Here is a 12,549-nt window from a genome sequence, read left to right as displayed (position 1 = left end):
TTGCTCTGGAGGCGGGCTGAGGACTCATTTGAGACTAGGACCACTTCCTGAAGCGCGAGACAGGAAGTTATCTGGTATCTCTGGAGTCCCGTGGGGAAAAGTACCGGCTTCCGCATTGGTGACGGCTAGAGCAGGCGGTGGGTCGGCGGACTGGCTGTTTGGTCTCGCCGCAGCTAGGGGCCCGTTTCCATCGCAGCAACACGGCCCCCTCCTCCAGCCCAGACCCCGGCGAGGCTTCCCGGGGGGCTCCTTCAGGCTCTTTGACGCCGCTCCAAGGGGCATCTACCTGGGCATCGCCTGGGCTTCCCGCCGGGAGACTGACTCCCGGCTTCAGCACTCAGGGCCACAGTAAGAGGTGCCCTTATCAATCCGCGCCCTGCCCCCCTCCCTGAGCCATCGAGAACCTGGTCCAGAGCGACAGCCTTGGACCTGGGACTAGACGGATCCAAGACGCTAAGCCCTGGCCTCCTGCAGACGGGGCTCTGCATCGTCTCTGATATGTCACCCACCATCTCCCACAAGGACAGCAGTCGGCAACGACGGCCAGGGACTTTTAACCACTCTCTAGATATGAAGAGCGGTCCTCTGCCGCCGGGCGCCTGGGATGATAATTATCCGGAGTTCGTTGGCGGGGAAGGGGACCAAGAAGCTCTTCTGCGGGATATCGGCGCTAGTGACTTCTCAAAACCCCCACGGAGCTGCCGGGCGGAATTAAGCAGCATTTTGCTGTTGCTCTTTCTTTACGTGCTTCAGGGCATTCCACTGGGCCTGGCGGGAAGCATCCCACTCATTTTACAGAGCAAAAATGTTAGCTATACAGATCAAGCTTTCTTCAGTTTTGTCTTTTGGCCCTTCAGTCTCAAATTGCTCTGGGCCCCGTTGGTTGATGCGGTTTACTTTAGGAACTTTGGTCGTCGCAAATCTTGGCTTGTCCCTACACAGTATATACTGGGACTCTTCATGATATATCTCTCCACTCAAGTGGACCATTTGCTCGGAAATACAGATGGCAAAACCCCCGATGTGGTTGCTCTCACTGTGACATTCTTTTTGTTTGAATTCCTGGCAGCTACTCAGGACATCGCTGTGGATGGTTGGGCGTTAACTATGTTATCCCGGGAAAACGTGGGTTATGCTTCTACTTGCAATTCAGTGGGCCAAACAGCCGGTTACTTTTTGGGCAATGTTTTGTTTTTGGCCCTTGAATCTGCCGACTTTTGTAACAAATATTTGCGGTTTCAACCTCAACCCAGGGGAATCGTTACTCTTTCAGGTAGTGTATTTAATTTATTATGCTGTTAGGTTTATTGTACGTTTATGAATCCTTTTGACAGTGTGTGTGGTGTTAGAAGGAACCATTATTGAATGTACTGGAAATCATTTTATGGGAGATAATCCGAGGTAAGTTTTCTGTTCTACTAAAATGAGCTTCAGCCACAATGATTACATTAGAGCAATCATAATTGATCAGTATTCTGAAGTGAGCAGGGGAAGGCAACCCATCCAGTAAACATTGTTTTGTCATAGCAAACAAAACTCTGAGTCTAGGGGTACCTTGGCACTTGCCTAATAATACTCAGATGCACATTTGTTAGAAGACTGGCTAGTGTGAAGACATGAGCCCAGCCTTATTTCAGAATTTTCCTTTCGTCTTTTGTTAGACTGAGGTTTCTAGCTCCATGTTTTCTGGTCCATTTCTACCCCTACCCTTATACCAAGAGCCCTCATCTAGCCTTCTGGTGAATGGAACAGGGTTAATTCATTTAAACATTAATGAGCAGGCTAAGTGACAGGGTTCAAAGGGCCTCCTATGATTAAAGCCAAGTCCCGCCCACAAGAAGAACTTGCCAGAGTCAGGCTTGGCATTTGCTGTTGTTGAATTACAAGATTTCATGAAATGGGTAAGTAGAGTTCCAGAATGCACAAAACACCAGGTGAAAATGCACTGAAGCAGCAAAGTACAGAAAGATACAAGACAGTACATACAATGTTCAGAGTGCCTGAAGCAGTCATTGTGGGGCCTGATTTTGGAAAATGATGCTGAAAGAAAGGTTGTGACCAAATTAAAGGTTGTTGACCAAAATCTTTAGTTGCTATGAGTAAGAGTTTGAAGTTTATCCCGTAGGAAATTGGGTGTAAATTCTACAGATTTCCCCCTCTTTCTGCATGAGCACAATACAAGGCCCGGTAAGGTTTTCTTGTTTTTTGTTTTGTTTTGTTTTTTAACTTTCCTAACAACTGAGAAACAGTAAAATTACCAATATCAGGAATGACCAACACTGGGAATATAGTAGAATTCTTCATTCTGGTAGTGATGATCAATTTAGGTGACTGTCTCTTGAAGTTTAAACAGCTAAACTTTCTCTCATTTTCCTAGTACTAGGGGATTCCCAACAGGGTAAATGTCAGGGCAAGGTGTGTGGTGAGGGAAGTTTAAGGGCTATTCATAATATTCAGGGAAGGGAGGAAGGGATTCCCAACTGTATTACTGAAATCGTATACACCCCCTCCACACCCCTACACCCTGTAAGTGACCCCCTTGCTACCTCCTCAAACTGCCAGTGAGCCACTACTACTGATGAAATAATAGTTATACTTTTCCTCAGTTGGTTTATGGCCAACAATGGTTGAGAGATATTGCTTTGCACCTAGACAGATTTGTCTCTGAGTGTTCTGGGGTCCCACTCCTGCTATATGGATAATTCTCTGTTTACAAATACTTCATGAATGCATCGTTGCTTTTTTATGTGTCTTGCTTTTCCTTTTTTACTGGGACTGTTCATATCACCAAAAAGGGATAATAGGATGATGTGTTACTTAACATGGGAAAGTCTCAATAAAGAAATCAAGATTGAAGAGACCATGGAAACTAAATTACTAAGTAAATTAGAGCTTTCTCATAAGTGTGATAAAAGAGTGATTAATAAAATATCATTCCAGAGAATGCCATTAACTGTTCCCCTATGGGAAAATCAAAATTGTGCCACTGGATTTTTATTTACACTGATTTATTATTTTGAATAGCTGTTTGTTCTGGAATTTGAGCTTTGTTCTCCAGGAAATTGTAAAAATAGCTTACTTTTTAATAAGAGTTGAAGAGTCCTGCATTTTCATTCTCCTTTGTATGACTGTACATATCACATTTATAGGTTTTTTGGGGGGGGGAACTTAGTATAACTAAGAGTAACCAGTGGCTTTGAGGAATTTAGAGAGCACAGAAAGAATCATGCAGGAAATACAGTTGCTTAGCTAATAAATGAAGAGGCAAACATTGAGGCAGATGTTTACAAAATGAGGAAATTAAAAAGAGGCATAATTATTATTATTATTATTATTATTATTTCTTTTTTTGCGGTACGCGGGCCTCTCACTGTTGTGGCCTCTCCCGTTGCGGAGCACAGGCTCCAGACGCGCAGGCCCAGCGGCCACGGCTCACGGGCCCAGCCGTTCCCCGGCATGTGGGATCTTCCCGGACTGGGGCACGAACCTGCGTCCCTGCATCGGCAGGCGGACTCTCAACCACTGCGCCACCAGTGAAGCCCGAGGCATAATTATTTTTTAAAAGTCTGAAATACGTTCTGTTATTAGCACTTTGTTTTGAGTTACAGATACATAGAGATAGAATATATTGAGAAAACAGTTTTTGCCATCTAGAAAGCAGTAATCTAAATAGTAAATTTAGAACAGGAAGGAGAGGATGAAAACACAGTCCCTTAGAAAGAAAACCTTGATTATGCTGAGATTAGCTTTTTGGTACCTTCAGGGATACAGAACAGTCCTTAACTCGGAGGTAGCCTTTTTTTGCTCCTGCCCCCTTGGCTTTCAAGGATCTTTAGTAGCAAAAAGAGATAACCTTTTAAGCTTCAAGCAATGTGAGAGTAACCCAGTAGAACACAGAGATTAGAACATAAAGTTTTATGCCTTGAAAAGATCATATATTTCAGTTCCTCATTCTTATTGATGAGGAAACTGATCAGGAAATTCTAACTGGCTAGTTAGAGGTAGAGATAGATATACCTACAGCTTAGGTTTCCTGACTCCTTATTTGGTGTTTTTCCTCCAGTTGGTAGGAAACTAGGAAAAACTTCAAAAAAAAAAAAAAAAAAAAAAAGCCTCAAAACCTGAATATAATATGTGCTGATTGGGCTTTTCTATAAGAGAAATCAGCACTCTGACTGCTGATGTCTAAAACACATCAACATGCTCCCAGAATGCCAGATGCCCAGAAGTTACAGACTAAGGGTTTCTTGTTGTTGTGTTGTTATTTTGATCTTAAAGTGACCCTGTCATTCATTTACTCAGCATTGAATGCCTGTTTGGTACTGGTCATGTGATAGGTGTTACAATTTGATGAATAAAACCTGGACATTCTCTGCTTGCAAGGAATTTATAGTCTATAGTGCAGGTTTGCAAACCAAAATGATGAGTTGATGCAGGACTGTAGGTATTGGAGGGGACAGTGATGACCTGAAAAACTCATGCCCTTTTAAAGGCAGGTAGCTTCATCTCCAATAAATTGTTCTCTTGTGGCAGTAGGATCCCAGGATTGCTAGATATTATGAGTATTCAGGAGAAGCTGGAAATTCCGTTTTTATTTCTTCATTTTAAAAACATTTGCTATAATCATAAAATATGTCCTTAGGCCAGATCCAGCCTGCGAACTGGTAGTCGAGGCCTGCTCCTCTAGAAGTAGTGGTAGGGACTTCCCTGGTGGTTCAGGGGTTAAGACTCCATGCTTCCACTGCAGGAGCGCAGGTTCGATCCCTGGTCAGGGAACTAAGATCCCATATAACACGCATGGCATGGCCAAAAAAAAGGGAAAAAAAATAGAAGCAGTGGTAACAACAATGAATAGAAGTGATTGGCATGGGAGCAGTATATTGGGGTTTTGAGACAGGGAGCAGTATAGTCTGATAGTGGAGAAGAGGGCCAAACATATTAGAGCTATGAATCTGTTTATCTATAGATAGGCCTGCACATATAGGAGTAAATCAGAGAAAAATGAAATGATGCTTTGAAAAAACAGATGCTCTAAGTATGAAGGTAATCAAACTGATGATAATAATAGTAAAAACATTATTTTTAAGACATTTATGCTTTGAGAGAGAGAGTGCTGAATTCTGACCACTAGACCACCAGGGAGACTCATGATATTCATGCTTTGAATTAGGAAGACAGCAGGACCATTAATTCTGACTTAGTGACAAATTTCTTTGTCTTGCTTTCTGAAGCAGTACTCATTAATATATTTTACGTGCTTAGAAATGCAATTTAGAATTTGGGCAGAACTAACTGACCCATTTCTAGATCAGTTATTCTTATGTAGGCTGTAATACATTCTTTAGCACCTAAATCTAGGCTTGAAACATTCCCTTACATTCTCAAAAGATAAAACTATAGAGATAGAAAACAGATCAGTAGTTGCTAGGGGTTGTGGGTAAGAAGGTTACTATAAATAAATAGCATGAAGGAGTTTTGGGGGTGTTGAAACTGTTCTGTAATGATTTGAATTTATGCATGTGTTAAAATTCATAGAACTGTACACCAAAAAATTGTTTTACTGTATAATTACTTAAGATTTCTAAAAATTTAAAAAAGGAATCCATTACCTTACAAGTTAATCCCTGGGTAAATATCATACACAGTATATGATATACAGTCCTTCAGTTTCACTCTATTTTTGCCTTGAATGGAACAAATTCATAAATCTGGTGGATCTCACATCTCAGTATAGACAAAGGAAGAAGTGAACTTCTTTTCAAATGTTGGGGCCCTAGTAGTAAAGTGAGATAGCTGGGAATACTGGAGCTACTAGATTCAGGAGAGATTAAATATTAAAAACTGGGGACCATACCCCAGAAAGAAGGTTTAAAGCCTTTTTTCTTTTTAAAACAAAGCAAAGGAGAAATGGTACTGTATGCTTTCCTTGTCCAGTAAAGAACTGTAGAATAGCTTTTGTGGATGGGGTGCATAAAAGCCAATTTACAAAATACACTGTAAACCAAAAAAGTATTTGATTTTATTTGGCATATGTCTTACTCTGAATTTCACTTCTAATTTTATTGAAATTTATTTGGAGGCCAATTAAATTAGCCTTTAGTATGTAAATTTATCAACAAAACAGTCAGAACCTCACTAATTACAAGCAGTCTCCTACTTTCATTTATAGTGTTCCTGAAAACTATAATTTAATTGGAGAAAGCAAAATATACTTACCTAATACAAGATGTTTTCCTAGAAAATTAAAAATGAAATATAGGGACTTTACTGGTAGCACAGCAGTTAAGAATCCACCAGCCAATGCAGGGACACGGGTTCAAGCCCTGGTCCGGGAAGATCCCACATGCCGCGGAGCAATTAAGCCCATGCGCCACAACTACTGAGCCGCGCACCTAGAGTCCGAGCTCCGAAACAAGAGAAGCCACCGCATTGAGAAGCCCGTGCACCGCAACGAAGAGTAGCCCCCGCTCGCTGCAATTAGAGAAAGCCCTCACGCAGCAACGAAGACGCAACGCAACCAAAAATAAATAAATAAATAAATTTATTATTTTTTTAAATGAAAAATATAAAACCCCTGATTCCACCTGTTCTTTTAAATACAATTTTGGATAAATGTTGCATTTTATACATCTTTTTCATTCTTTTTATTATTTTATATTTTTTAATGTGGGGTTTTTATCTTACAATGTGTATATATATATCTTAGGTCACAAATACATTTTTTTTTTTTTTACCATCTGTAACCAATTTATTATAATATCATTGACTATATTCTCCATGGTGCCCATTTTGTCCCCAGGATGCATTTATTTTGTAACTGGAAGTTTGTAAGTCTTGCTCCGCAGCATGTGGGATCTTCCCGGACCGGGGCACGAACCCATGTCCCCTGCATCGGCAGGCAGACTCTCAACCACTGCACCACCAGGGAAGCCCACAAATACATATTTTTGTTTTTAATTTTTATTGAGGTATAGTCGATTTACAATGTTGTGTTAGTTTTAGGTGTACAGCAAAGTGAATCTGTTATACATATACATATATCCACTCTTTTTTAGATTATTTTCCCACATAAGCCATGACAGTATTGAGTAGAGTTCCCTGTGCTATACAGTAGGTTCTTATTAGTTTTCTATTTTATATATATAGCATTGGTATGTATTTTATATGTGAGTGTGCATGCTGAAACATTTATTAAGGATGGGGTGCATATTCAAAAAGCAAGATGTTTGTTTCATTACAGAATTTCTATTTCTTGGTTTGGTGTTATCTAAGAAAAATATTTTTAATTTAATTTTTCCCCTTTACTTTTATTTATTTATTTATTTATGGCTGCATTGGGTCTTCATTGCTGCATGCGGGGTCTACTCGTTGCAGTGTGCGAGCTTCTCATTGCGGTGGCTTCTCGTTGCGGAGCACGGGCTCTAGGCACGCTGGCTTCAGCAGTCGTGGCATGTGGGCTCAGCAGTTGTGGCTCGCGGTCTCTAGAGCTCAGCTTTAGTAGTTGTGGCACATGGGCTTAGTTGCTCCACGGCATGTGGGAATCTTCCCAGACCAGGGATTGAACCCATGTCCCTTGCATTGGCAGGCTGATTCTTAACCACTGTGCCACCAGAGAAGTCCCTTCCCTTTACTTTTGAACACATGATAGCTGAAGTCCAATCATCATCAGTTAAGGCTACAGAATACATGATTCAAAACACCTAAAGATTTCTTTCTTTTTAGATATTTTATATTGTCTTGTATTTGAGACCTACATTTCTTATTCCTAGCACAGTCGTAGAACTTTTGCATTCTTAAATTTCCCATTAGTTTTTAAAAACTTTATTTAAAAGTAATTATGGATTCATAGGAGGTTGCAAAGAAATGTTTAGAGAGGTCCCATGCACTCTTCCCCTAGCATCCATTGTTAAAATCTTATTACATAACCATAGTACAATATCAAAACCAAGAAATTGACATTGGTACAATCCATAGAGCTTATTTAGATTTCACTAGTTATACATATATTCATTTATGTGTGTATGTGTGTACCTCTGTGTAATTTTATCACGTGTAGCTTTATATAACCTCCACCACCACTATCAAAATACTCAACTGTACCATCACCACAAGACTCTTGGGTTGCCTCTTTACAGCTGTACCCATTTCCTCTTCTCCGTCTCTAATCCCTGGCAGCCACTCATCTGTTTTCCATCTTTATAATTATGTTATTTCAGAGATGTTACATAAATGAAATCATGCAGTATGTATCCTTTGGAGGTTGGCTCTTTTCACTCTGAATAATTTCTTTGAGGTTCATCCAAGTTGTTGCATGGATCAACGATTTGTTCAGTCTTATTGCTGAGAAATATTCCATTTGTTAGACATACCACAGTATATTTTACCACTCATCCATTGAAGGCAATTTGAGTAGTTTCCAGTTTTTGGCTATTGCTATGTGAAAATAAGTCTTCATTTCTTTCAGATAAATGCCCAAGAGTACAAATGCTTGTTTATGTTAAGTGCATTTTTTACTTTTGAAAGCGACTGCCCAATTTTTTTCTGGAGTGGCTATGTCATTTTATCTTCCCACCAGCAATACGTGAGTGATCCAGTTTCTCTGCATCCTTGCCAGCATTTCATGTTACCATTATTTTTCATTTTAGCTATTCTGATGAACCCTGCATCTTCATGTGATAGTTTGGAATGCTCACTGTCAACTGTTTTATAAAAGTCTGAATTCAGCTTTCAGCTTACAGAAAGTGATTTAGGGGTGTCAGGATGTAGGTTGTACAAAAGCTGAATGCAAGAACCTCCTATCATAGCAGCAGAGTAGAGATAATGTCATACATGTTTAATTAAAATGGATTTTGTGCTTGGCCTGAACATATTTTAAAAAATGGAAAGAGTGATTCATTTCCATCTATTCAGTGATACAGGCCCCAGATTTAGCATGAGGTGGGAGCATTGAATCTATTAGCCTCTCAGCTTCAGTCTTGCATCCTGGGCTGAGTTTAAGTCTAGTGTTTTGGGACAACCGGGATCTTGATAGTCAGACAGCTGCTTAATCTAGTGCTTGATTGAAGAAACCATTTCTTCTACCCCAGAGGAGAACCTGGCATTGTTGGAGTTAATGAAAAAGTATGTGATCTAAACATGGCACCTTCCTAAGGCGTTAGGAAAACCAAACGCTTAGGAAGCTTTCAAAATTAGCTTTGTATTTAGTCAATTTTTGCATTGCATGCTGTCTTTCAAAAATCTAATCCCCAAATAAGATACGACTATATTGTATTATAATCAAAACAGAATTTTCTGGGAGTGCTTCTCAGCATAATTTCGAGCAAATGCTTAAAAGGGAGAGATTTGTGACATAAAAGAAAATTCTGTTTCTTGCTAAGACTTAGCTGGAGACCCAGGGCCAGATACATAGTATATCTATTTCAGTTTCTTCCTTTGTGAAAGAGCAGTGGACTGATGATAGGTGTCTAAATTCCCTTCATGCTCTAACTTGTGAAGTAGAGAAAGCTGTACTGAAAGCAAGATGAAAGGAAGGCCTGATGGTTATTTAGAACAGAAGCTGAAAGTTTGTTTTCCTGCGACTTCTGAAGGACTAAAGTTCATTTCCATAGTGTGAGAGTTAGAGAGAGAACCTGGCCTGAGCCAAGGATGGTTGTATCAGACAGTGCTTCTTAATTTTTCTACCTCTTCTGATGGTGGAAGAGAATGAACCTCTACCACGAAGGGTCTGGGGGCCTGGTCCAAAGCCTTGAAAGGTTGAAATTTTTTTGAAATCTAATGTTTTATCTTTAAAATTCATGGAAATTTTGCCTTCTCTATAATATATGTTTTTCATGAAAATGTTTCTTTCTAAGTTATTGAGTAAATGAACTGTTTAGGAAGATGGACCATGTTTGGTTTGCATACCCTATGGCATACTACCATATGGGGAGATGGAGGTGGGGAGGGGGGAATACAAGTAACCAGTTCAAAGAAGTATTCTTAAGTGTCTGTGTTCCATACTTGGTGATTGGAGCTACAATAAGTACCTTTTTTCTCAGGTGTATCTGTTTAGTAGGAAGACAGCCTACTTGCAGTAGGTGTTTCTGAGCATCTGGGTAGTATAATGAAGAACATTCTTGTTTTAGAGTCAGATCTGAGTTTGAATCCCACCTCTGGCACTTCCTGGTTTGTGATTCTCTTTCACTGAGTATAAAACAGGAATAATAATGCTTGTCTTGGAGAGTTAGTTTGAGGGTTATTGCCCTGTCCTGTGTTTTGCTTTGTCATAATAGGAGCTCAGGTGCTGGCTATTATATCCTTTTTGATTACTGGTGCATTGTTACATGCTCTTAATTTTTGCACTCATTGGAGCATTAGGTAAGATCTAGTAGCCCCTTCAGAATATTTAACTTGTCTTACAGGTCTTTGCACAAAACTGTGTTTAAGAAACTTGAACATCAGCTCTGACATCTTGATCATACATATATATGTCACAATGCTTTTGCAGATAAAATATATAAATCAGAATCAACTAAAATATTAATGATGAAATATTTAGATTATTCTTGTTAATAATATCTTTACATTGGTTGGTATATCAGACAATGGTTGTTCTGTAGGATCCCAGCAGTATTAATAAACGATAGCCAATAGTCTAATAATAGTATTTATGGTAATGGCGTTTATAAATCTTAATACATTTTCTGGCAGTGGTTTAAGCCTCTCTTTCTGAGCTATTACTTCATTCTTCAGTCTCTGTGAGCATTGGAAAGCCTTTGAATGAGGGCTCTGAATGACCTATTGTCACTACTTGTTTCTTTCTGTACTGTTATCTTACCCTCAAAGCACAAATAAATTAGAAATAATCTTATCTGCAAACAATACTGAAACCTGTTTAACTTGTTCTTAATCTTTTTTCCCTTGGTACTGGTATCAAGGAGTTTAAATTCCGATGAAGATTTTGTTCATTAAAATTGGGAGAATAGGGAATTCCCTGGCGGTCCAGTGGTTAGGACTCTGTGCTTCCACTGCAGGGGGCATGGGTTTAATCCCTGGTCGGGGAGCTAAGATCCTGCAAGCCTTGTGGCGCAGCCAAAAAAAAAAAAAAAATGGGAGTGTATACTAAGCAAATTAAAAAATGTATTTGCTGAAAGTAGTATATAACTGAAAACTTTTAATTTTCACTTAACTTTTTTTTTCACTTAACGTTTTTTAAAAATTTATTCTTATTTATTTATTTTTGGCTGTGTTGGGTCTTCGTTGCTGCGTGCAGGCTTTCTCTAGTTATGTCGAGCGGAGGCTACTCTTTGTCCCAGTGCACGGGCTTCTCATTGTGGTAGCTTCTCTTGTTGCGGAGCACGGGCTCTAGGTGCGCAAGCTTCAGTAGTTGTGGCACGTGGGCTCAGTCGTTGTGGCTCGTGGGCTCTAGAGTGCAGGCTCAGTAGTTGTGGCGCATGGGCTTAGTTGCTCCACGGCATGTGGGATCTTCCTGGACCAGGGCTCAAACCCATGTACCCTGCGTTGGCAGGCGGATTGTTAACCACTGCGCCACCAGGGAAGCCCCTTGTGCTGGTGCTGCCAGCATCATGACAGAGGATCATACTGAGTATCGCTAGCCTGGGAAAAGATCAAAATTCAAAATTCGAAGTACAGTTTCTACTGAATGCATGTCGCTTTCACACCATCATAAAGTTGAAAAATCAAGTGAGACCTTCATAAGTCAGGGACCATCTGTATAAATTTCACATTATGGAGAAAAGAATTCACCTCAGAATACAAATTTCTATATGTGTTTGAAGCAGTTTAGCGTCTTTAATTTGCAAAATTTGAACAGCAGAGCCTTGTTTTTGGTTAGGCTGTGGAGACTACATAATTAGCCAATTCTAATAGATTCTTAATTCAACATTAATTTTAAAGTCTTTATATAGGCACTGTGAAATAATGGAAGGAGTATGAATCTCAAATTCAGAAGACTTAGGTTCAAGTTCTGCCTGTTAATAATTTGACTTTTGGCAAAGTTTTAAATATTCTGAGCTTTTCCTTGTCTCTGCATAGTATAATAATGCCTACTTTGCCTGTCTCACATGTTTACTACAAAAATCAAATGAAATAACTTATAAGAAAGGAACATTTAAATACTAAGGTGAATTTGGTCTATGCATGAGGGAAGTTGATCTAAATGAATGATGCTGTCTGCCTCCATCGTAAGTGAGAGTTAAGCTGTAGTGACCCCGCACAGCAGCCGAGCAAGACTGAATACAGAGGGAAACCCTGACTCAAGAATGGTAGACCTTTTTTTGGAAAAAGGTGACTAGGCTTCATGAACAGTTAGTTATGCTGCATGAGCAATAAAATAAAAAGCAAACACATTTAAAACTGAATATGATTTTAGAATGTTAGAGCTAGAAAACATCTGGGATTTTCTAGGGAACTCATAGATGAAGAAACTGAGGGTTATCCACTAAGTTTTGGATTTTTAAAAAATAAATTTTATTAGAACAATGAAAAATAATACATGCAGATAACCATAGGCTACGCACACAGGAATTAAAGGTAAATTTTATACTTTTC

The 12,549-nt window shown here is 39.6% G+C and overlaps 1 protein-coding gene across 3 annotated transcripts in view; it reads left to right on the top strand.

The window, feature by feature from the left end:
* The first annotated feature begins 69 nt into the window (after window positions 1-69).
* Window positions 70-12,549, top strand: part of SLC33A1 (solute carrier family 33 member 1) — a 43,127-nt gene continuing 30,647 nt past the window's right edge. For all 3 annotated transcript variants that reach the window (XM_060099054.1, XM_060099055.1, XM_060099056.1), the window contains exon 1: window positions 70-1,273. In XM_060099054.1, the coding sequence (XP_059955037.1) occupies window positions 499-1,273 (775 nt within the window). In that variant the 5' untranslated portion in view covers window positions 70-498. The remainder of the gene's footprint in view (window positions 1,274-12,549) is intronic.

This window comes from Mesoplodon densirostris, chromosome 5, assembly GCF_025265405.1.
Source record: "Mesoplodon densirostris isolate mMesDen1 chromosome 5, mMesDen1 primary haplotype, whole genome shotgun sequence".
NCBI lineage: Eukaryota > Metazoa > Chordata > Mammalia > Artiodactyla > Ziphiidae > Mesoplodon > Mesoplodon densirostris.
This window is presented reverse-complemented; position numbering and strand designations above follow the sequence as displayed.